Source organism: Dermacentor albipictus, chromosome 1 (assembly GCF_038994185.2).
Source record: "Dermacentor albipictus isolate Rhodes 1998 colony chromosome 1, USDA_Dalb.pri_finalv2, whole genome shotgun sequence".
In the NCBI taxonomy this organism is placed as follows: domain Eukaryota; kingdom Metazoa; phylum Arthropoda; class Arachnida; order Ixodida; family Ixodidae; genus Dermacentor; species Dermacentor albipictus.
This window is the reverse complement of record NC_091821.1, coordinates 78,210,991-78,236,128: the sequence shown is the minus strand read 5'-3', so window position 1 is coordinate 78,236,128 and position 25,138 is coordinate 78,210,991. Positions and strand designations below refer to the sequence as shown.

General features: G+C 44.8%; 1 protein-coding gene across 3 annotated transcripts in view; it reads right to left on the bottom strand.

Annotated features, from left to right (window-relative positions):
• The window catches only part of LOC135915072 (RNA-binding protein with serine-rich domain 1-like), a 31,464-nt gene extending 6,799 nt beyond the window's left edge, over positions 1-24,665 (bottom strand). Inside the window, exons 1-8 of one of the 3 annotated variants that reach the window (XM_065448053.1) lie at positions 24,435-24,665; positions 23,572-23,641; positions 22,254-22,316; positions 19,434-19,691; positions 18,897-18,929; positions 18,696-18,807; positions 11,728-11,961; positions 11,072-11,172 (exon numbers count right to left, since the gene is read on the bottom strand). In XM_065448053.1, the coding sequence (XP_065304125.1) occupies positions 11,072-11,172; positions 11,728-11,961; positions 18,696-18,807; positions 18,897-18,929; positions 19,434-19,691; positions 22,254-22,316; positions 23,572-23,641; positions 24,435-24,491 (928 nt within the window). In that variant the 5' untranslated portion in view covers positions 24,492-24,665. Of the gene's footprint in view, positions 1-11,071; positions 11,173-11,727; positions 11,962-18,695; positions 18,808-18,896; positions 18,930-19,433; positions 19,695-22,253; positions 22,317-23,571; positions 23,642-23,848; positions 23,918-24,434 lie in introns of those variants that run through there. The other 2 variants (XM_065448052.1, XM_065448054.1) reach the window with 2 other exon arrangements.
• Between the last annotated feature and the right edge of the window lie 473 nt (positions 24,666-25,138).

Here is a 25,138-nt window from a genome sequence, read left to right as displayed (position 1 = left end):
CGAAAGAAGCTTTTTAAGCTTTATATATTTTTCACAGTGTGTCGCGGCGAACACGTGCGTTTAACGGTTGCGCCGTGTGCCGTTCCCATGCTTGTGTGGCAGCCTGCCTCGCAAATATAGTAGCTACGGCGCCGGTCTTGCTGTGCTATGGTTTCGGAAGTATTAGTTGGCCTGAAGACATTCCATACTTCTCTGGCTAGGCATAAGAAATTCTGATGTTACTTGGCCACAGCAGTCAATGGAGGTGAAAGCTTCATCGCATCAGCTGACTTGGGCATGCAAAGGCTTGAGTGCTCCGCTGCTTGATCCGTAACAACCCTGGCTACATTTAGCACTAATTACATAAATTTACCGGATGCATCTCAGCGCCGAATCCTCATCTGCATGCGAATTTTTAAAAACACATAGGCGGCTTAGTCACGCGTGCGCCAACAGTATGCGCACACAACTTGTATTACAAGCCAGCTTCCCTGCCACATAATTCTTGGCAATGAATGGAAACTATTTACCTTTCGTATCGTTCACTTGGTGTGGTGGCATTGGAAGGAGCTTGGCGGTGGTATTGCGAAGGAAAAATGGTTGGTACACATGCTGGATGGTGCACGCTATTGCTCATTGTTTCTGACGAAATGCCGACTGCAGATTCTGCCGTTTGGCACTGGCTGCCACGGCTGACCGTCTTCGCTATCGAATAAACCAAGCACACATGCGAAATTAAATTTAGAAACCCGCCCGACACCGCTTGACAGGGCGACAAGACGGGAACTTACTCCGCTCGCCTGACTGCTTGGATGCAACGCCGCCCCCGTTCTTGTTCGTAGGGTTTAGTTGGAAAAATGCAGAAGGATACATCCTCCCTCATTCCGACGTAGTTGTGACACTTGTATACGCAACAGTGCCGTCAGCGTCCTTTTGTTTTCCTTCTACATTCAGCGCAAGCAACGCCGCTACCAGAGCCATTTTCATCCGCGGGAGCGGCTGCATTGTGCACGTTCTGACCGCCAGGGTGGCGCTGCAGGCGGCGTGAAAACTCCAGCGCTGGTTCCCCATTCCCACGCGAGCAAAGGGAAAGAGGGAGAGGAAAAGAGATGAGGGAGAGAGCTCGCGGGAACACGATCAAGCAGGCGTGAAGGGTGGCGAGTCGGGAGGGAGGGAGTAACTTGGTGTGCATCTTGGCCATGGTTGCGCATGACTGTAAGCACGGCTGAGCGCATATGCAGCCGTGCACCTTGCTTAAGAGATAATCTGCCACGTGTGCAAAGAGTGGGCGTGCGGGGATGGCACGGCATCACGTAAGCTATCTTCCCGCGCGTTTACTATTGGAGGTTGTGTAATCTCAAGTTTTGGTGACCCAGTGGAGCGAGAGGCAGCCGAAGCATTCACTCGCCACTTCCAGCGCTTTTCATGATAGCGTCGTCCCAGTGCGTGCAACGCTATCAGCCGTGTGGGCGGAGTGCACGTGAAAGCGTGACCGGCTTCGCTTAATTCGTACCACCTATGTGAAGATATTGTCGACTTGGTATGAAACCGTATCATTCGCCGCCGACTCCCAAATTCATCAAAATATATTGTTTTCTCATTCTAACTTGCGTTTCTTGATTGCCAGATAATTCGAAAAATTGTGTGGCCCCTTTCCATGTAAGAAAAGTTGACTGGCGACTGTCTTTATTTGCATAAAAGGTTGAGTTTCAATACAGTGAAATTTCGATATAACAAAACGAATGACCAATTTTACCTGCTTCATTACATCGAGGTTTAACCATAATTGGTGTTGTACATCGGAGCCATTTTCACGAAACTTTGTAGAAAATTAATAATTAGAAATATTATAAAAAATAAAATTATGTATTATAAAATAGTGCGCATACATGCACCATTTTCCTAACCAGTATGATCAAAAACGTTTCCTCGGGGCTCGGATGCTCCTCCATAAGACGTAAGCTTTCTCCTCTTGGCAGCTTTCTGTCTTGTTTACGTTGCATCATGGCCTGAGCAGCTTCAGCTTGTTTTTATTTTTATGCTATCAAGGTTGGTGGTTTGTCAAGGCAAAAAAAAAAAAATTCAATGAGCTACAGTTGAAATAATTTTGCTCACGTCTTCTCCGTAAAAAGTTTGCTGAAGTCAAAATGTGTCCACGAAGTAGTTCGTTTTGAAGGGAATTTCGATGCATTACGTTCTATGGGACATTGATGGGGAATGAAAAAATCTTCGTTATGGCGAAAATTTCGTTAAAGTGGACTTCGTTGTGCTGGGATTTGACCGTAATTGAAGTTTCCAAAATAAATTGTGTGAGAAAATTTGTAGTATGATGCAAACACGAGCTACAGACATGATAGCTTTGGATTATAATTTGAACATGCGAGGAAACAATTCTGCTACGAGGAAACTCATGAGACAGCTTCAATTGGAGGACAAATATTCACGTGCATGTCAAAAAAAGGTCCATGTGGAATAACCTTGGGACATTCGTAACAAGATAGCCAATACTGATGTCCAGCAGATGGCCTATTTGTATCCAAAATGGTGAATGGACATCGGGTCATGATTCGAATGTCTTATGGAAGAAGTGTTTTCACTGGGTCATTAAACTGCTTGCCAAAGCACGGTCTCCATAAATACAACAATTAGCTGCTTTTCCGTTTCAGGGAAGCTACTACTTCGCTTCTGGCATCATTGTTGTGCTAGTCTTCTGCTCATTTGTGTTTACTGTGTGGGCGCGACACGATTTCTACAGATGAATTTCAGTGACTTTTTCAGAATAGGTGGCTTCTGTGGGCATACGTGACTTCAATCCGTGCATTTAAGTTTTCCCTGTTGCTTTTCAATTCGTGAGCATTTCTGTTCGCGTCAGGAGCAACAAGTCCGGCTGTTTGACGTTATTAGCGCAGTTTGTTTCCATCTAAGGCGTTGCCTATACAGTCGATGACTAATAATGCGGACTCCACGGGGAAAGTAAATAAGTTCTAACTATTGAATGTCTGAAATGTATGTACAAAAAAAAAAATTTTATTTACGTTACGTTTTAAGGCCCCTGTGCAAGGAAGCCGCGATCGATTCCTTGCTGCACGCACTTCCGCTAAAGTGCAACCAAGTCCATCTGTAAATCTGCCAGTTTTGTGTTCTCTGTACGCCGATGCAAGAACTGCAAAGGTTCGAGTCAGATCCGCATGTGAAGGTTCCGAGGCACATGGCACATCATCATCATCATCCGAGTTAAAGTTCCCGTTTGATGGCGGGAGAACTTGCTCAATTGTTCAGTTCGGCGCACGACACCGCGCTGTCAACGTCTACAGTCTTCAAATGTAACGGAAGCAGGAATCGACACACCGCACCCTAGCAGGTCATCAATGATGTCCGCATTTGAGCTCACTGTGGCAGGTTCTTCAGTTACGGAGTCGAATTGCGAGGGCAACGTTGGTGCCATTAAACGTGTGCTGTTGAAAACTCGACAAGAAAGACTTCTTGGAGCCAGCAGAGCGCTGTCTGTAACGCATACAAAACAAACAAACAAGCACAGAATGGCGGAACGCCGTCGGGAAGGCAAAGTCAACAAACAAGAGCAGGCAGTGCGCAGTAGTGCCGGAATGGATGTGATGATTCCCATGTTGATTTAACTTCACAATTCAGGTAAAACCTCTAAGATTGACATTTACAGTTAAATCCGAGGTGCAGTGTTGCAACCAACGCAAGGCCACGGAGATTACCATATAGCGTGTAATCTCCGAGGCTATACTTGATGTCCTGCGTCTCTGAGGCCATACTTGATGTCTCGTCGAGGTTGCGAGAGGAGATGATGGTAGCAGAGTTGTGATACGCCATAGCCACGGACGAAGTCCGGATAGTTGAATGTGGAGTTGGCAGCTGTCCGAAATATTGGTCGTCTTTATACATTAAGCCTATGGGCTTAATGGTGGTCCCACGAAGCTGTCTGAATTACTGAGCATGTCCGCATTATTGGCGTCAGATTTATTGGTCGGTGACTATAACTGGCTGTTGAAAGGCGTGCCAATCAGAGAATGAATGTGCAACATAACAGCTTAATTTAATTTACTTTCGATGTCGCATGGACTAGTTATGTATACAGTAGTTGACGGATTTTTCGGACTACAAAAATTCAGACTTCTTGGGCACTACGGACTACATGAATGCATGTTCAGGGTTCCCATAGAGAATGCGTTTTCGCGACTGAATTGAATTTTCAAACGAATTTGGGTGCCTAAGTTCGATTTTCCGTACTAAATTGCTCATTCCGAGCCATGCTACCAGGGGCCGAATCTTATAACAGTTTGGAAGGGGATTGGTTCACTCGGCCTCATCTGACTGACTGCCTCTGATGCAAGCAAAAATTTGGCCAGAGACAGCGGGGCGGCACCGCAAATTATGATCACGTCACGCATCTGTCAATCAGTTCCAAAGCGAACTCTTCTTCGGCTAAGAGTGGAACCGGCAAAGGGGTAGTCCGTTTTGGGTTCCGTTGCTGTGGCTTGGCTGTTGGCTTGCGACACTGGCTGTGCGCCGGCATTGGTTGCTTCGGAGGCCTATTACTTACCTGCTTGGCATTGCTCTTTCGGTGTCGACTACGGCTGGAAGTGAGACGCACGTTCGAAGAAATGATGGATAATGATTTACACCGTCCCTGCTGGCTTTCTAAGTATACCTTTTGCAGGCTACGCTACCAACTTGAGGGGTACCAGTGGTCATTCCACACAGAGGAAGGAATTGCGTGTTGCGGTTCATCGCCACCGGCCTGCAGCTCCCAGAGGTCGGTTGGAAGTGAGGCATTCATCGGAATGGCCTAGACCTCCGCTGCTGACACAGTCCACGACGTTGCTCTCGCAATCACTGTGTTGGCTGGTAGAAAGGCTAGGTCAGCTTTCCCGTGACCTTCGCTTCAAAACCAATGCCAAGGAGATATTTGCATGGTGCGATGGAATTCCCAGTGCTATCGCCAGTGTGAATAGCTCGCAGATCGCCATTTAGCAACCAGAGGGGTTCAACGTAGGCTGGTCCAGTGCTTCCTTTGTTTGGCTGATAAAACTATACAGTCAGGGCGGGAAGATATTGTGGAGATCTCTTACTTGGCTGCCCTTTTTTCCCGAGTTCGGGAATGCTGCACTTTGTTCCTCAATTTCACGGCACACCTCGCAGAGTCAGCACCACTCTTTTCAATTTTACTTCGCGCAGGCAATGCAGGGCCCATATATCGTAATGTTCAAGTTCAAGTTCCATTGCTTCTATCACGCGACGCGCCGTGGGGCAGGTTGCACGGATAGCAGCAATGCGGTGATGAGTGAGTTACGTGCGAGTCGATGACGAAGGGCAAAAAAAGAAGGAAAACCGATATAGTCGGCTAGTAAAGGTGGCCCTAAGAAAAAGTTCACGGTTTCTTTGCGCTCACTACTTGGGAAGTGCTGGCAGTGCACTCCTGTTGCGTGCATAGTGAAAGCTCCTGGTAGCACACGATATAGCGCTGCGCTCTGCCAACTCATTTATGCTTGCGATACCACCTGCCAGCCGAGAATGAAAAGAATGACAGTAATTTACTTCTGCATTGTGCAAATGCCAGGCACCACAAGTTTATAGTTTAGAACTTGCTGTGTAATATTTAATTTATATTTTATACTCAATTAGCAAGCAGAAACATTCTGCAGTTCCTCAATTTGCTCGTCACATGATGATGTACACTTCAGAGGTAGCACCCTCTCGTCTATTGGTCGCGCCCTTCCCTTCTTTCACCTCCGGCTTGGGAGTGGCACATTTACTGATGTAAGCAGCGAAGTGAACGGTTTGTTTTCTGAACCATTTTAAGATTCCGCCCCTGATCTTGGAGACCGTCATGTTGGATTTCGCGCTGGCTTGGCTTCGAGTGGCCCGCTCTATAGCCTTCAAGATTGGGACACGCAGCAATCCCCACATCTTGGAGGTCATGCCCGCTCTTCCTTGGCCGACAAAGCGCCCCAGCGGACAGATTTTTTTTTTTTCAGGACTATCGTTATTACTTAATGTGGGATTTTTTTTTTCTTCTTAAAGTTTCGGTTGCTATTTTGCACGTCGTGTACAGAGAGCCGGCGTGTTTTGGAGACGTTGCGACATTGTGTGCGTTTGTGCGGCTTCGCATCTGTGTGATCGGCACGCACGTTTGTGCAGCTCTGCCTTTGTGTGATCGGCATCACCTCCTATGCCTTTGCCAGAACCAAGTGGTGCAAAGAAACGTGGTTTGTTTCTTCTTGTTTCGGAGACGTTGTCGCATCTTTGGGCATGTTTGTGCAGCTTCGCATTTGTGTGACTGGCGCCACCTCCTGTGCTTTCACGAGAGCCAAGTGGTGCGAAGAAACATGGCTCTTTTCTTCAATCTCTATTGTGATCTCTGCCAACCGAGATCCCCAATGCGGTGACGCTCTTGTAGACTGTATACGGAGATGTCACACTTGCGCATATTAAGCAAATCTGATCGCCTCCATGCAATGCCCTGCCCTTTAAGGGAGGGCATTATTAGGCATTTTCTTAAGCCGCTCTAAGCTTTAAAATTTCATTTTTCGGACTATTTTTCGGTCCCCGTCAGGTTCGGAAAATCGATCGGCTACTCTAATTACCCTATCACGCGGTCACTCGATTACGATTATGCATGATCTGAATCTGTTCACTCGAGTTCGTATAGACTGTCGTCTGCACCCTCAAGCTGTAAGCTATGTAAACTTGATTTTGGTTGCTGAACGTATAGCAGTGATCATTTTCTATTGTGTTGAAAAAGTGCAACCGGACGGGACTCAATTGCGATCGAAAGTGCCCGTACATGTTTTCGACAGCATGGCTGCGTTCCAGCAGCGAAGACAGATATGCTATAATAATTTCAGAAAATGCTTCACCTGTGGCAAAAAACAATATGCATTTCATTGTCTGATTGTAAGCAGAGAATACAGACCAAATAAACGAAGTGCTTCGGGCAAAAATCTGAACAAAACATCCTGTGCTCATCAAGCATATAGGTACGTCGCAGTGTACGCGAGTGTTTGGTCTGCTGCTTCTTCGCAGTGCCACAGCTACTGACAATGCCACTAGAGCCATGCAGCGAGTGCTGCCTGCTGCACTGCCCCTTTTAGTACACTGTACAGTCGAACCCGACTATATTGAATTCGTGTACATAGAATTATTGTATATATTGAACAATTTCTGGTCACGGTATAGTTATAATGAGTCTATATAGCGAAAATTAAGCTTACATCTAACAAAAATAGCAGCGACTACCGATATATCGAACGTCAAGCGGCGAAAAAGTGCCCCCAGAAGTTGGCTTTCCCTCGTGGTGGCGTTGAATCCTGGCTGGGCGGCTCCATCCAACCGCCCTCCCTACCGTGACCGTACTGCCTCGGGCGAGCCGTCGACACCCTCCTGCAAAAAATAATCCTGGCCTGCCTGCAGCGCTTGCTCAGCCAATCAGAGGCTCTGTGCCCTCGTCGTGCAAGATGGTGAAAGTGCAAGTTGTCTCGCAGCTTTTCTGGTTCATTGTGTTTGCGCCTTGTGGGCCTTCTCCAACAGTGTTGCTGTGATGAAGCGGCAGAATTTGTCTTTTGTCGTGAAGCTCGAAATCATAAGTCGGGTTGAACGCGGTGAGAAGTTGGATGTCCCCGCAGCGTGCTAAATTCCGAGGAGCACTCTCAGCACGATCTTGAATAAGGAGGAGATTAGGGCTAAAGCGGCCAAATTCGCAACCCGGTGCCCATGGCACCCGACGCGTACGCATGGCCGTGTACAAGTGGTTCATCCAAATTTGCTTCAGACATGCCAGCCTCCACACGCTCGGTTATGACTAAATTCTGATGAATGCGGCGATGCCTTTGCTGGTGTTGCCGAAGTATGGAGCGAGCTGTCAGAATTTCCGGAAGCTGTTGACGAATCGACGGTGGACAAGTTTGTGAATGCAGATGATGGTGTCGCGACCACGAGAAAGCCCAAAAACGAAGACTACATTGCCAAAATCATACCGAGCACAAGTGAAAGTGAACCCAATGAGGAAAGCAACGACGGTCCTTTGCCCACATCCTGCGAAGTGATTGGTGCACTCACACTAGTCCGGTGCTTCTGAGCAAATGCGGAAGGTTGCGGCCTCAGCTGCTCCGTTTCCTTAGACAATGTGGCGAAGTACATGCGCCGCAGGCAGTGAAATTTCCCAAGCAGAACAAAATGCACGACTATTTCATGCGAAACTAAGTTAGTTTCATCAATAAAGTGATTTTATAAATGGTATGTACTTTTAAGACATCCAATTATTTAGCAGGCTTATATCGAATTATGCTCTATATCGAACTGATAGGCGTTTTCTTGCGAGTTCGATATAGCCGGGTTCGACTAGTAGCATGGCTCGGAACGTGCGATTTAGTCCAGCAAATTGAACTTTGGGGCCTCAATCCGTCCAAAAAATTCGGCTGAAAAAATGCATTACTGTATTTACACAATTGTAAGTCGACTCGAATGTAAGGTGTTTGTGTAGCCCTAACTTATACCACAGTCAGGTGTTCTTATGCACAGTGCACAAAATCGTGCACTGCACGAAATGAGACAAACAACAGCTCGCGCCAGACACCGTCAGCGGAAGTGCACCACGCAGCAAAAAAAGCAAGGGAAGAAAAAAGAAGGTGGGGCCCATGACACACACATCATGCGATCGAGGTCTGGTATGGGAGAACATGGGGAAGGAATTTCGCTTGCAGAGGCTAGACGGGGCAAATGGAGAGGGTATGTTGGCGGTGAAGCTTGCCTCCTTAAAATATTTGTATCACAGCTATTAATGAACCAATTAAAAAAATTATTTCGGTAGAACGCTGCTTTCCCAAAAGTCTTCCAGCGTATAACCGAAATTTTCTATGTGGCCTGGTCAGGGGTCCCTTCACAAGCACCCAATGCACTGTACATGGCCATTTTTGCGTTTTGCCCCCACTGAAATGCGGCTGCTGCGGCCTGGATTCCATCCCGCGACCTGGTGCTCAGCAGCACAATGCCAAAGCCACTAAGCAACCATGGCGGGTAAACCGCATTCCAGAGTTCCACGTGCAGAACCACAAATGCAGAAGAGGGAAAAATGGAAACCCATTTTCCATTCTTTTTTACAATTTTTTTATTTAAAGAAAAGGCTTTGCATTGCATTTCGGATTTAACAAAGCTACCGCACATTAAGAGACCTATGCAGCAGAGGCCTGCGAGACTCCTCCCTATGCGATTTTCGGCACTAAGAGTGTTATGCAAACCACCCTTGAGAGGGCGGTTTGTGACTCGTGAGCAGGATCAATTCGTTTTGCAAGCTGAGGGTCACGTATCCAATGTCTGCCAGGTCGACTTTCGACTCTTGTTGCCAATGGATGAATATATATTTTGTAATGTACACGTAGGGCACGTTCACGCACGTGATTTATGGTACACTGCGTCAGCAGGGTGCAAGTTCGACAGAGGCTGGTTTGCTGCTGCACTCAGTCTGTTTTTGCCTTATTAAAAAAAAAAAAAAGCAACAAGCATTTCGATGCAGTTTTGGACCAAGATATATTATATTGACTGTGCTATGCGGCTGCAGAAATCAGCATGCACACAAGTCCCTTCTCATATACCAATTGCAGCACTAGAGCTCAATGTCTGCTGCCATATCTAGCAAGCTCCCTCGATGACCGCACTTGTGCGCAGTGCAAAGCAGATTTGTCATAGTACTAGCTTACAAGTGACAAACTGATGCGCATAACGACTTGTTGCAGATTTCTGCTTTCATGGAAAGCTTGCACTTGGCTGTCATAAGTTACAAAATGAACGTCATTAGCAAGATTGAATACTGGGATATTACATGCCAAAACCACAATCTGAATCTGATTATGAGGCACGTCGTTGTGGGGGGCTCCCAGGTTACTATTTACCACATGGGGTTCTTTAATGTGCACCAAATGCACAATACAAAAGTGTGTGTATTTCGCCCCCATTAGAATGTAGCCGCCGTAGCTGGGATCGAACCCGCAATTTGGTGCTAAGCAGCGCAACTGCTGAGCTAAAACAACAGATGACAATATAACGCCACAAAAAGCACGAGGCAATAATGCATTCCCGATGAATTTGCCAGTCAATGGTTTGGAAGTGCAGCAGAAATTGATGATGAAGTGTGGTGTCCTTTTGGCGCAAGGGCCAGATATGGCCAAAGAGTGCCATGACAAATGGTAATGTTATCGATGAATTGCAGAAGGCATGGACAATGAACTCCTTATGGTAGATGTGAAATGGTGGTAAAAGGGCCTAAAACCTGTCGCTGTAAATGGCGTAAAATATATAGGTACTAAAATAATGACACTGACTAGTTAGTAATGTGGGCTATGGTAATTAAGTTTCGTTAAAGACGCGATGCAGCAAACCATAACGGTCACACCGGAGCTTCAAGAGGGCCCTTGAATACAAGGGCTGTTAATCGCGTGCTAAAAGTTACCTGTCCAAATTATTTTCAGAATGTCTGTGTTAGCTGAAAAGAGACTAATTTCAGGTTAAAAAGTGGTTCACTGCTAAGAAAAAATGCCGGGTGAAGACGTATATTTTCACGATACACAGAAGGGAAATACTTTTTCGTCCCTGCTTCTATTGCAAGGCATTGAATAAGAACATGGAGGACTGTGAGATTACTGCCACACGTACTACAAGTAGGAGGATCCCCCCAGTCAAGAGGTAAGAGTGAGTACCCCAAGTGTGTCCTATTTTTAATCGGCAAACAAGTACATCCTTGTACCGCACTGTTTTCTCACTTATCCAGTTCCCTAGTTTTGGTTTTATCACACGTAGCTTATTCAATGATTGAGTATCCCACTCTCCTTGCCAACGATTCCTCAGTTCACGGTGTAGAAAAGACTTTAGGTCTGTGGCAGGGATGGAGGAATTTCAATCTGTGCCGCTAAAACTCACGGACGTAACATTTTAAGTGCAGCAGAAATAAAAAAATATATTCAATGAAATACTTCTTTCATTGTAACAGGATTCAACTGTACAAGTTTTCCCATTTCAGGATCTGTCGTATGGAGAACAATGCAGTTATCCCTAAATGCAGTGCGGTACTTACCAGCAGCAAAACTGAACTTGTAGTCTGTCCCATCATGAGCAATAACTTCTTTGATGGCACTTATGGCACTTTCATGGTCCTTGAATCTCAGCAGCACTTTGCTAAGGGAGAAAAAGGAAGAGTATATACTACTACTATATAATACTGAGATGTACCATTTCCAATTTTTTAGCATGCAGCAGCATAGAAGCAACAATGAACACATTCCATGTGAACACTAGTGCACACAGAGAACAGCCTCAAGAAAGTTGAACAAGTTAACACGCATGATATAAACCAACAAAGACGCGAAGGACAGCATAGGGGAAATTATATGTACTTGTTAACTGAATCAAAGAAATTATAAATTAATGGAAATGAGAGTGGATGAAAAAGCAATTGGATGCAGGTGGGTCACAAACCCACGTCTTCACATTACGAGTGCGATGCTCTTACCAATTGAGCTACCGCGGTGCCGTTTTCCCATCCACTTCCTGGGGTATTTATGTTTTATCTACTAGAACTAAACCTGGGAGTGTTAGCCAGCGCCACATCTCACGGCCTTGACGGCAGATGCGAAACATCCCGCCATGAGTTACACCTGGGCTGTGAGAAGAGCCAAAGTGCAGCCGTACAGAATAATCCTATTCAAGCAGTGCGACATTAACGTGACATACCCTTCACGGCGGTCAATGAGCAAGGCATCAGGAAACAGCGGCCCAAGGGCATCCATGCCTTTGTCATCAGGAAACCCTCGCACATACAGCAGGCGGTCTGACTTGTATGTGGAACTGCTCCGGGGTCTGCTAGGCTCCACCTGCACTGGCTGCCCCTTGAGCTGCATGCTGCGCAGGAGCTCCAGCTGTGCAGTAGCCACCTCTGGGCTCTCAAAGTCCAGGAATGCACTGCGCCTGCATGGCCAAATGTATGAAAAAATCCGAAGTAGCAAGGACGAGACCACTTAATACAACATGCAGGTGCACTTCGTGTTGGACCTACACTGAGAAGGGAGAACACATGAAGAACACGAGCAAGGAGTAAAGGTCCAGCGTGTCAAACCAGCAATTCAAAAATTTCAATAAATAGTGGACAGTCCATGCTCACACTACTCCTTGTCTCATAACAAGTGCAGACATAAATGTCACCAGCAGAAAAAGAAGAGGGGGGGGGGGGGGGGGGCAGAGACATGGTTTACAAGTGTGAACACTGGTCAGTGCAGCTATAGAAGCCTGGGAATAACAAAAGGTGCAATGGCAAGGTGTGCACAATATTACAATCATTTTTATCGAAACTTGCGGACAGGTGCTTCACCTGAAGAATGCACTGTTGACCTTCTTACAAATTTTATTTGCAATTCTCATATGTGTTGCGGGGTTATGGCCAACAGTCCTGGTACTGGCTAGCTAAAGCCTCAAGTTATAACTCTGTCAATAGCAACTCAATGCATATGTGATCATCCCCAGCTGAGAGCCAACTACTATTTCACTATCAATGTTGATAACTTCAGTAGTGCTCCCACGAGGACAAAAGAAATCCAGAGTCTTTGGCTGGAGATAGAAGTGCTTATAACGCCATCCAGATCGGCTCTTACTGCTCCCTGGCTCCCACATACCATATTTATTCATGTAAGGATTGCACTTCATTTTTACAGGGTGCAGGCCTTGAACGAGGCAGGCTTACGGATACATACTGAGGCCTCAGACTGCTATGCAGAATAACCACTGGTGCCTGACTAAGACTCCTTGTATTCAGTCCTTGCAGCTTTCACTGCCCTCGCCTTTCAAGTTTGGCTCATCGATGCCCTCCCAAAGCTGGTTGTCTTCTGCGACATTCACTCAGATTCCAGTCACTTTGCTTTCAGTCGAGGTCCTCAAGAGCTTCACACACCACGCATTCAAAATCCATGCACTGCCCTCTTCATGCACACAAGGGTGGTGGGGGAACTTGTAATCATCTAATGGAATGTGGCCAGAAGCGTGATGCAGAACAGCCGATATTAAAGTGTGCTGGATCTATGCTGTGCAGGAGAAGAACAGGTGTTGCTTACTGCAGGCAGGCCTAGCCTTGCAAAAGCCAGCAATTGCTCTGCCAGACCTATCAACCACAATACAGTCGGAAACACTTCGCAAAGCAGCGGGATTCAACGATGTATCATTGGCAGTACAGTAACTAGTGCAACTTAGTAGCTGCTTGTGGAAATGAACCAGCACGCAAGCGTGCGCAAGACGCTGAACATATGTTCCCACAAAGCTTTCACGCTTCAACGTGGGGGTGTGGGCCTTACATGAGTAACTACGGTGTTTGCCTAACTTTGCATCCCCCGCAGGATTAACAGAAAGACTGCAATTGCCACTAATCAAAAATAGCTCCAACTAAACATAGGGGCACCACAATTTATAGATGCTATCAGCCAGGTGTACTAAAGAAGGCAAGCGTAGCTTAGGGTTTTGGGCGTGATAATTCTAAAACTCGTAGTAAACATTTGTCACATTGTGACTGTAGTCTTAGAAAAACTTCATCTTGACTGATGCATTTGTTAGAAACATCTTACAACTCTTCTATAGCCTTATGTAAATGGGTTGTCATCGCAACAGCTGGAACTGCTATGCATGTGTAGCTCATATGCAGCTGTTCTGCAGCAACAGCAATAGTAAAGAGGGACAGGACATTATTACATAATCTGAAAATGTTATCAAGCTTGCTTCAGTTCATTTACCTATTATATAGGCAAAAATTCAGTGAACACTATGCAACGCTAGAACATGTTTCATTACATATAGCATAAACCTTAAAATATAGTTCACATAATTTGCACATGTATTCCAAGAGCAGCTGAACAAATATACAGGGTATTTTCTTTTTAACTCTCATAAGGCATCTCCAGGCAATGCGACAGACGGACCCTATTGTGCTGTTACGCTGCAGTGCAGGGCAATGACATGGACACAACTTTGTAAAAAGTAGCTGCAACAAGTTTTCATCGAGTTAATAAATACAATCATACACCTGTTAAAAAAAGTTCAAACATGCCACAAGGTCACTGTTTTAGCCAAAGTGTGCTAGATCTAGTTTTCATAAGATGTCATCCTCAGTGAAAATGCGTTCCACGTCACCACCGTTAAATGTTGTGGCACCATCTGGTGGGTAGAAATCAAAAGACTTGTGGCTTTTGGAGGCGTCTCAGGCATAACAGCATCAAAACAAACAGCTGATCTTAATAATGACAAAACAACACCATTACTTTGTCCTCAAGTAGCACAAGCGAATTCAGATTGATGTGGGCGACCTTGCTGCTGCCAGGTTGCCACGCAATCATGGTAACTTGCGGAAGCATGTGCACAGACTTATGGACATGCAAAATTTTAAGTCTAGCCAAAAACCAGAGATGTGACAAGCAGCAGCAAGACCTATCACTTGTCGCTTGAGAATCACGCATTTGTGGTAGCACCTTTCAGGGATCTCGACAATCTCAGCTCGTCAAGATTCACCCGCATTTTGGCTTAGGACAAGCCCTCTTCACAACACAGATGGAGGTAGACATGCTATCATTGCCATTATTGTATTAGATTGCCTACTTCATTTATTGTTTGTTCTAACCAGACCTTTAAGGCATATAGAACTTAAGAAAGAAAACATTACGGCCATCTTTTTTAAGGCAAGTCTTTAAAGGGTTAGAAGAAAAATTACAGTAACAGCATTTTAAATGTCTAGACCTTGCAATGGAGTAATTTTTTCCATTGTGTAAAGGAGTTCACTTGCCTTCTTAATGATTAATCAGGGGTTTAATGCATTCAAACAGTTGAAAGTCCATAAACTCATTTGTTCACATTATTTAGCCAGGCAATTGATAGTTTAATGAAGTTTTTGTAGGAACTGTGCAAACAATTATTTCATTTGCAGAAGAAATTGAAACTGACTGGTAAAAGCGATCTGCTATCTCAATTTTAACATGTTTGATTTTAACATGTTAGCAGAAGTGCTTACTTATATAACCATCGACTACGACAACTAAAGTATTACAACAAATTGTGCAGCTCCTACAGTACCTTTTAAGAATTTAATGATCCAGCTAGATAACATTGAGGTCATACAACTGCTGGAATGCACCAGCTCTCCAAGATCAATGAAGTTGCAGTTTTGACCAAAAGGCAAAGCATCAATTTTGACAGCAAATTCGTAGGCAGCTATACGAAGTAAGGAGAGCAGTTTCATTGGCCGTATAAACTTGGAAACATTCGCTTACAAAATGAATTAACAAGCATGGTGTCAGCATGCACAAGCAAACATGAACACATCACACTCTATGAGTGCAGACATTCGCCGTCAAAATGCTGGTGTGAGCAAGCGTGGCAGCGAGCGAAGTGACAGCATGGTCTATCGCTTCAACACAAGAGCGGCAAGAACGCAGCGTGCACAAAGTACCGTGCAAAGTATGCCCTTGTTGGCGGAGTCAAAGCCGCCCCCTCCCTACAGCACTGCCTCCCCGCTTTCCTGCATATATAACACCCGAGGGTGAGCCACGATCCTCAGTTCCCCTTGCGCCCGCTCGCGAAATGCGCAGTTGCTGCCAGAGCACAACGCCGCCCTCCCTCCCATCGCCCCACGGCCTTTGGCGCGACGGGAGACTGCGCATTTGCTCTCAGCTTTCTCTGTTCGCGTGCTTTCACTCGCACATACAGCAAACGACACGTGGTGACAGAGTTATCGCCCTTGGACTTTATACGAAACATCACGGCGAGAGCAAAAGTGCACCTGGAAGGTCCATATAATTCCTATCAGAATAAAAGTTTGTTAAACTGATAAAATAACTGTAAATTGCTCCTTAATAGAGGTGACCAATCTGGATACTAAAGTAATAAAGATAAGGCCAATGGGATTGAACTACGCGAATTGTACAAATTTGGGCACTAGAAAGCACCACGCAACATTCTTTTTAGCCATGCAAGTGTACGTCGAAAAATTCTGCAAAAGCAGATGCAAGACAGCAAATATGCACAGAATATAAAGACATGCTAAATGCATAAAGCTATTAGAAAGTGCCAATGTGGCAAAAGACATGCAAAAGAACAAATCTGAAGATTGGTAAGAAAAGCATTTCCCAAGAACTCACCGATGACCATGCACAACTGATAAGAGAAAAGCACATTATTATTGCACTTTACTTAGCATGCACTTGTGAAAGAACAGTTTTCAAATTACAGTAGTCACTGGTAACATCGATTCTTAAAGATCTTACATTTCAAGGTTATAATTTTTTTTTTGTATTTTTTACTGTTGTCCCATTTCACTGAAATATGCAGCAACAGCTGCCTGTAATAAGTATGACAGTAGTGGAGCCCACTGAAGCACACACAGGGTTCCTTGTTTACAGGTATATTACATTCATACGTTGAAGGGTAAAAAAAATTAATCTTGCCAATAATTCGAGACAAATCAGGTTTTAACCTATTGCCAGTTGAGCATAGGGGTGGCTTCCATAGTTATGAGGTACACAAAGACAGCAGACGAGGCTCTACTAGTGACCAATGCAAATGCTCACCTGCGAGTTTTTGCAAGTCTTTTGCACCTACATAAAAACACTTGCGTTGCCAGTCCGAAGCATCCATTCACTTCAGTGCATTATTAATGCTTACACCATGCTGGAGGGCCTCTTTGACATAACCGCAGATGTTTTGAGGTTTATGTGCCATACTGACGACTTATAATGAAGGTTATCACTATGTATTCAAATTTTGCATGTCTCAATGCAGATCATCTAACGGCTAATGTTTCATATGCAAATTGAAGCACTTTTCTAAATACTTTTTGCAAGCTCTCTGCCTGGTCAAAGCCATGTAGCAATTTATAATGTTTGATAAGTTTTCTCACATGCACAGAATCGGTCTTACTGACAGTGAAAATTAAAGAATACAGTAGAAGAGCACTTGCAGCAGGTGAAAATGCAACTCACTTGTCTAAAAAAAAAAATATATGACATCACAGATAGCCAATATGTGTAACCAACATTGATCAGTTGGGGCTCGAACCTGCATTAAAACTCCATAAATTGCCACTGTTGCATTTTGCTCAAATCAAGGTGCCAGTGCTTTATCCAAAAATTGCACTGGCAATTTCATAATGGCAGGATACCGTCAGTGCAAAGTTAACTTGGTGAGTGTGGTTAAGAAATGCCAACAGTAATACTAGCCAGCACAGCTAGGTGCACTGAAATGGCCAGAGGGACAGAATGCATTCCTATCCATTCATAACTTGTAAACAGTGCAAAAAAGAAAAAGTCAAATGAGTGCTGCTTTCATTGGCCAAAACATAACTGCAATTCTTCGTGCATCCTGTACACAGTATAACCTAGCCATTGCAGCGGGACACAAGGTTTTACTTCTCTATCAAACAACTCTGGTTTTAGTTTACAGTCAAAGCTTTTACTAGGCTTGGGCAATTGAGCAAAATTTCCAAACATTTGGTTGTGTACCGCATCTTTGCACTTCTAACCCACAGCAATAATTTTAAAAATTTGACTGCAAAGTCAGGGTGCGGATTACAGTAAACGCTTATTGTAACAAGGCTGCATTACTCGAATTCTGGCATTCAAAATTTCTCCAAGTTCCGACCAAAACACATTACTCAAAGCATACCAATAAGTCGCTTCACTTAGAGCGAACTGTCAAGGGGTGTGTGTGTGCATTTACAGGCACCGGGCGGCCATTGTAAGGCGCCAGCAGCATGCTGGCTAACAGTGCTGTGAAAAGCAGCATTAAGAGCACTGGCATATGAAGCAGATGACAGGGTGAAGGCGCACGCATGCTTCCAGTGGTTTCGCATTACGGTTTCCAAGGTTTAACATACCAAAGAACACATTTTCTTGCGTCTGCTCTTGAGAAAGGCCACCGCTAGTACAAGGCTCGTGACATTCATGGCATCGGGTAGTACATGAAGTAGAAAATAAGTGCTAACTGCGAGGCAAATGCACACCACAAACAGAGCTCCTGCACAAGCTAAGACATGCGACTCAACAGTTATTTTCCAGATGTTATATTGCCGTGGACTTTGATATTGTAGCGTATTTAATTATGTAGATTGGGGAAGCAGCACAAGAATTACGGACAAAAAGGAACACTCACGTCTTCCTTTTCACGTCTTCCACACGACACAACACATTCAAATCTTTGACGGCGTGAACAAAGTCATTGCATTGCTCTTGGTGCGACCTGCACCGCACGTGCTGGCACTCATAACCATGCTATTATGGCCCGACCTACTTGAGATTTGTTTTAAGTGCTTAGTAACAAGACATTATCCACCCGGAATGCTCTGGGAAGTTGTTTTTAAGGCTGGAACTTTAGAGCCTTCAATTAACGAAATTCGCAATTGAACAAAGTTTTTCGCTGCACGTACAACTTCGTTCTATCAAGGTGTGACTGTATTGAATTCGAACGTTAAAGAAAACTTGCCCAAGCCTAGTTCCTACACAACAATATTTCATGTTCATGACAAATTGTGTTGTAACAGAAAATTTAGGCATACAGGCATACTGCCCACAATAATAATCCTTGTTTCAGGCAACAAGCCAAGCTCCCATACTGTACCACAGAAGCCCTATTTTGGCAAGCAGTTGGAGAAGCAAGAAGTACGTTGAAGAGAAACATGCCTGTTTACAAAGCGGACACTGCGGATGGCATCTGACAGGGCACGAACTTCATCCTTGGTCACCTGGCTTGACATGTTCCCAATGTACAATGAACGCTTGCACATGTCATCAGCTGCAGTTGAGGAAGAAGCTGATTAGACTCTGCAATCCACTGTGTGTACACAAAGTCTTGAAAAGCGACAATAAAATATCTATGCTCACCCCAGACGTAACGATGTGACTCGGGGATGCTTTCTGAAAAAAAGGTGAATAATAAATCGGCCAAAAATTAATACGGAGACAAGGGCAGTTACATGGCTTACCAAATGCTTGCAACCAAATAGCACAAAGATCTCACAGGACTCAAGCCCAATTCCCAGCACCAAAGGTTCTCTTCAGCACTTAAGCATTGTGTGCTTAAAAAGTAAAAATGACTGCTATCCAATGTACACTCAACTTAAGACAGAACATTTCCATGCTTGCCATGCAAGGTGAACATGCACCATGCTCTGCTACATCAAAAGGACCAAGTGACAGCATAGTGCTATCAGCTCGTAGGCTTCTCCACTGGCACAAATTTCTAGCATTCGAGCCGACTAATGTTGGCCCTCTCCACCTGCTTTTTATCCAAATAGAACTGGCTTACGAGTGCTTAGATCAGCAGCATTCACAGTGAATTCCACAAATACACACAGAATGGCTAATACCAACATGCTGGACTGCAAAATTCTTACGAGTATCTGGGCAGGTCATACGCACCATCAACATCAACACGTGGCCTTGTGTCTGAACGGTCCCGAGGGACGCGTCGCTGGTAAGGACGGGGCCCACCCCGAGATGGAGTTCCTCCTTCCCGGTCAATGCCCTCGGGCTCACTTTGGCTGTGGCTCTCCCCCTCCTTTCTGGGCTTGCGCCGCTTGGGACGGCCACTGAGACTGCCTTCACTCACACGCCCATTGGCACGGTTTGATGCTCGTCTCCTGCCCTCCTGGGCTTCTCCAGCTCTTTCAGCAGCACCTGCTAAGCAAGGTATATACACTGCACTGTAGCACTTTAAAGCATTCTCACAGGACATCACTTGACATCTAACAAACACCAGTCAACTGGCATCATGCTGAAGAACTGGTACCAGGCATAGTGTTTCAGGTATGTTATTTGTAGTAATTTATTTACACAACAGCTACTATGGCTACCTTCGCAAAGTGATCTGCACTGTATTGCTTCAGATATGATGAGAATACCAATTCCTATTGCTGCGTCAAACTGATGTATTTTGAATGCGGTCTTAGATGAGAACAGTGCAGCCTTTCAGTCAACAATGTCATCTCAGTGAATAAGTGCAAAAATTAAAAATGAAGTGCCAAAAATTGTTCTAAGCAATAAAACTCGTATGTTTGAACAGTGAAATTCACTATACCGGGTGTTTCTACGAAGACTAAGTAAAGACTAAGTAATATTTAAAAATAGCTGTTCTTAAATAAAAAAACGGTTCCTTCGGAGACATGTCAATGGTGGCGACTGCAGAGCGGCAGGTGATGCAGGGTAAATATATGCAAATTAACAAAAATCCATTACCTTTTAAATCTTTATTTCAACAGGCTCATTGTAATTGGGAAATTGAGGTGATCTCGGCACACAAGCCACATCAACTTTTGGATGTGGAAAAATGTGATTACCCGCAGAACTTTAACACGAAGAATTTTCACTATCCGAGTGCGCTAAACCAAAACAGATGCTGTAGCGAGTGCAAAGGCGCACTCCTCAAAGCGAGTTTTGCTTACGTCACCCACCAGCAGGCAGCCAGCCCACTGTGACGGAGCTGCAGCACGCTGGCTGCCCGCTCCGCAGGAAGTCTTATTTCACAATGGCTGTTTTTAAATGTTACTTCGTCTTTGTAGAAACACCAGATACATGTGGTGCATGCTGAATGAACCCACTGGTGCTTTTGTTAGCAAGAGGAGGCCGAAATACAAGTGCCTAGTGTAGATACAGTATAGAGAACTTTTATAAATATTTGCACAGGCTTTATGAGTTAATTTTCCGGCAACCAGATCTCAAATTTAGAGCACCAGTCATAATCAGCAACCCCCCCCCCCCCCATTATCAGCTTTTGCACTTGATTCGGCAGCTAACAGCAAGACGTGTCCTGCAGCTAACAGCAGACTAACCAAAATGGAGGCATTGACCAAGCGACACCGCCAGCAAAAAGCAGCGTTACACCTGCGAGGATGTGCTTAAACCTATGCCCCCCATCTCTGCCCCCCATCACAGATCACTTTCAAAATATGTAGATATATGCATTGGGAGCATTTCTGTTTCCATTCTAGACCAGTCGGGCTTTTCATCCTGTTTTACTGGAACCCAAAACACTCTCTTGCAACAAAATGGAATACCAACTAAACAAATCGGTCACACTTCTTTGAATGTAAAACAGTTGGGTAAGCAATGTCACAGCTACCATTCACAATGCACAGAAATGGCAGTGCTGTGTATTTCTTTTCTAGCACATTAACATTGTTTCCATTACGTTATGTGCGGGAAACAAGATGCGATGCGCCACTGTCGTATTCGTTTAAATGCGGCTATTAAAAGTGCAACAAGCTTTCGTTCACTGAAGGCTGCCATGCGCTGAATATACGTGTTCTTATATGACACTTTGCACTTTAGTGGCAAACGAGGAATGTGGCATATACCATATCCATATATTCAATATGAATGATACAACATACATTGACCACCTGCTCACAAAAGGTGGGTAGCATTCATTTGTAACACCTACATTTATAATTATCCTTTTCAAAAGAGTACGATTTGGGGAAACATCGGGTTCAACACAATTTTCATAAATTTTGTTCAAGGTGCAAAAGCATGGAATTGTTGGGTTTTAGCAGAAAACAAAGGACCCTATACATACAGGATGCAACAGAAATGGCTATCTATAACCTAGGCAGAGAAAAATGGGAGTTCTGCATGTGATATGGGTAACAAATACACAAAAATGTTCCTAGTAGCCAAGACAAGGCAACCAATCCAGGCTTGCAAACCATAAATGTTGATCCTTAACTACAGCTGAAGACCCCCCGAAATATGCTCAAATTTGGTGAAAAATATTGTTTCATTACTTCAAATGTTGAATATTTAAGAATTTGCAGACTTCTCCAGACACCTTCAACAGGCACATTGATGTACAGCCACAAAAAAAGTTACCTGCGCCTGACAACAGCAATGTTCATGAAATTTATTAATCATTCACAGGTAATGACAGCCAAAATTTTGTTACCATCACACAGACATACTATGGTGTGGGTGTATGTGCTGTGGGTAGGTCAGAATGACCGGGCAGGGCGGTCCAAAAAAATTAGGCTTTGTAAAATCGGTCTGCAACTGTATTCATATTCTTTTGATCAGCTCTGCCTTATTTTAAATCAGCTTTATCCTAAAATAAACCCAAATCAACAATAAGATCCTTGCTGTCGACACGAGAACCATAAACAAGCCCTAAGAATCGGGCACTTTATGATAAAATTGTAAAGGTTGGCAGGTATGCCAATGGTATACCGAACTGTCACGCAAGCATACCTTCATCCTTTGCTTCAGTAGACTGTTCCGTCTCCTGCTTGGTTGTCTCAGTCGACACAGGTGCTGCAATGAGTAGTGGCCCAGCATCACAAGAAATGCCCTCTCACACACATTGGAATACTAACACTGTCAGGGATGCGACAAGCCATAATTTGTGACAAGCTTGCTTTTTCTCAAGAAAAAAGAAAGTTGGATTTGTTTATCCTTTCGCTGTGACAAAATAGAACAAATTCACAAGTGATGCACTTCTTTTGCTTTTACAAGATTTTTCCAAGTGAAATGTTTTATTTTGAAAAACAATAACATTCTGTGTCTCAATAAAATTTTTCTGCTCATTCCAAGAATTTAAACCACTGCAAATAAATTGACCAACTGTGTTTCATAAGGATTACAAGTGTTGAGCTCCCTCCATAACAGCAGTGACAAGTGGGGACCGCAGGCTGCATACTGGTTCTTTAGCGACAGGTGTAATTCTGTGAATAAGAAAGTAATAGCTTCTAAACTTACATGTAATTAAACTGCTCAAAACATGTAAATTATAACAAACTATTATATCTAAAAACCTGCACCAGTGAACCTTGTTCCTTTGTCAGCACAATGCCATATTGAAATAAGATGAGACTACTAATTAGTTAAAAGTCAATTAGGAATGAGTGTGGCTTGGCCCTTGCACTAAACAACCTATATTCTCAAGTGAACGAACACACTAACTAGTTATCTGGTGCGCAGCATTTCGGTTACCTTTACAAGTAAGACTATGCTTCATGAGAAAGATGTGTACCAAATTTTAATAAGCGATTGCCGCATGCTCAAAGACAGTTTCACTTTATATTACAAAATGTTACATGAATAAAACAAAATAGCAACAGGAATGTGGCCTTAATCTTTCGCTCACTGTGCTGCATTAGATATGCAAGCTAGGTGGTAGTACTGTGCCCATGCTATGACGGATACCGCAGTAGGGAAGCGCTGGTGCTTTTCTTCCGTAATCAAGAACTTCTACTCGGCATGAACGATTCTCGCAGGCGCAAACGTGAGGCGCAGCAATACCTGCAGTATAATGCGTTTAAGATAACAGCAAGCATTTCTGCAAACTTAGTGTTGCGCGTTCCAAACTTGGCGTTCGGAGGCACGCGGGCTATGATGGCACGAGCACCACGGAAGGATCGCTGATGGCAGCATAGAAAACTGCAGTTGCTGACAACGTACAAAACTATCCGAGACGAGCATCTTTACTCGCTATCAGCCCACATATCCATCTCATATTCCACATGTACGTACTGTCGTATTCGTTCTCGAAAAACTAAGCACTTATTACCAGGGGTTGACGCAGCAGCATTCTCTCCGCCAGTATTCTTTTCTTGGCCCTCAACAGCCTGACTTGATTTCTGAAACAATAATAAAATGAGCGTGAGGAAGAAACACACTCCCGCTGCCGAGGCCAATGCGAACGCTTCAGCATAGCCCGATTCCGCTAAGAGCCGCATTTTCGGCAACTCGCTCGCACGTCTCGTTTAATGTTGAGTTCTATCGCGCAAACTGAACGAAAAAAAAAGAAAGGAAAAAGAACCAAGCAAAAAATTATTTGCCCCCACGCTTTGTCCCATTCCGTACACGCCGCTCCAATTTCACGAGGCGAAGCTACACATGCTCGCGAGCCCGCGTGCTCAGCTCCCACCCACTCCTGCGCATCGAGGCGCATGCGGACTAATGCCGAAACGCGTCGCTTAATTTCATATTGCATCGACGCGCGGGTCTCGCGCGTTGGTCATTTCCCTCATCCAGCACTTTTCAGCTGGCGGCGTGGCACAACTTGCGCGCTCCTTTCATCCAGAAAGCAACACATCGCGTCTACGTGATAATGGACCAAACTTTCAAGGTCTGTCGACGATAAGAGCAAAGCCCTTTCGTGTCTCGTCAGCAAAACGGCTGTAAGGCAACGTTTCTACAACGCTTTCTGGTATTTAAAATCACGGTATCAAGACAAACATAACTGTAATGCATGAAAGCCACGCGAGCCCGCTCGTCTTTCAAAAATACGACACGGGTGTGGTGCAGCGAGTTCAATGTCGCCTCGGCGCCAGCACGTTTCCCTCGCGGTCGAGACCATGCGCCACGGCGACGGTAGTGCGGAGTAGTCAACTTGCGTCCGAGCACGTTTGCTGCCTTACGTGCCCTTACCTCACTCGCAGCCGCCGGCTCGGGTTGTTTCGGATCGACGTCCTTTTCGGGACCCATATCCGCTCTGTCAGATGGAAACAAGTAAGCTCTAGTCTACTACGCTACAAACCTCCCTCCGAAAATGCGGGCAGCGAAATGCGGCTCGTTAAATTCCTACGCCGAGTGTGGGAAGTGCACATGGAAGTGCCAGAACCAGAAGTGCATCACGGGAACTGCGAATGCGCTGCCTTGGGCCAACGTTCTTAGACATACTTCAGTGCTTCAGTTCCACAGCTCCCTATACGAGCCCACTGGCCGGCGTAGCCGCAGCGGCTGTCACTGAAACTACTGGCGCTACAATCGAGTATTTCGTCACGCGCCGCACGTCGTCTGCTCTTGCTGCGATGCGTCGAAGTGTCTGTGCCGTGTTGTTGCGCCGAAGTGCCTGCCGGCACTCGAGCTGCTTCTCTTGCGAACTTCGCTTTTGCATGACATTTCTTGGCTTTGAGATGTGTTCGTGAAGACCAGGAATAATCAAGTGGTTGAATCGCGCCGTGAACCAGCGTCCATATCTACCGCGAGGAATCAATACATTTGTCCTCAAGAATGAAAATATAGATCGTCGATATCTGTGAGGCATTCTTTCGGCGCAGCATATGTGTTTTCATATATAAAAACCATGAGCCATTCCACTCTGTGAACGTGGATGACCAGCGAACGTGTTT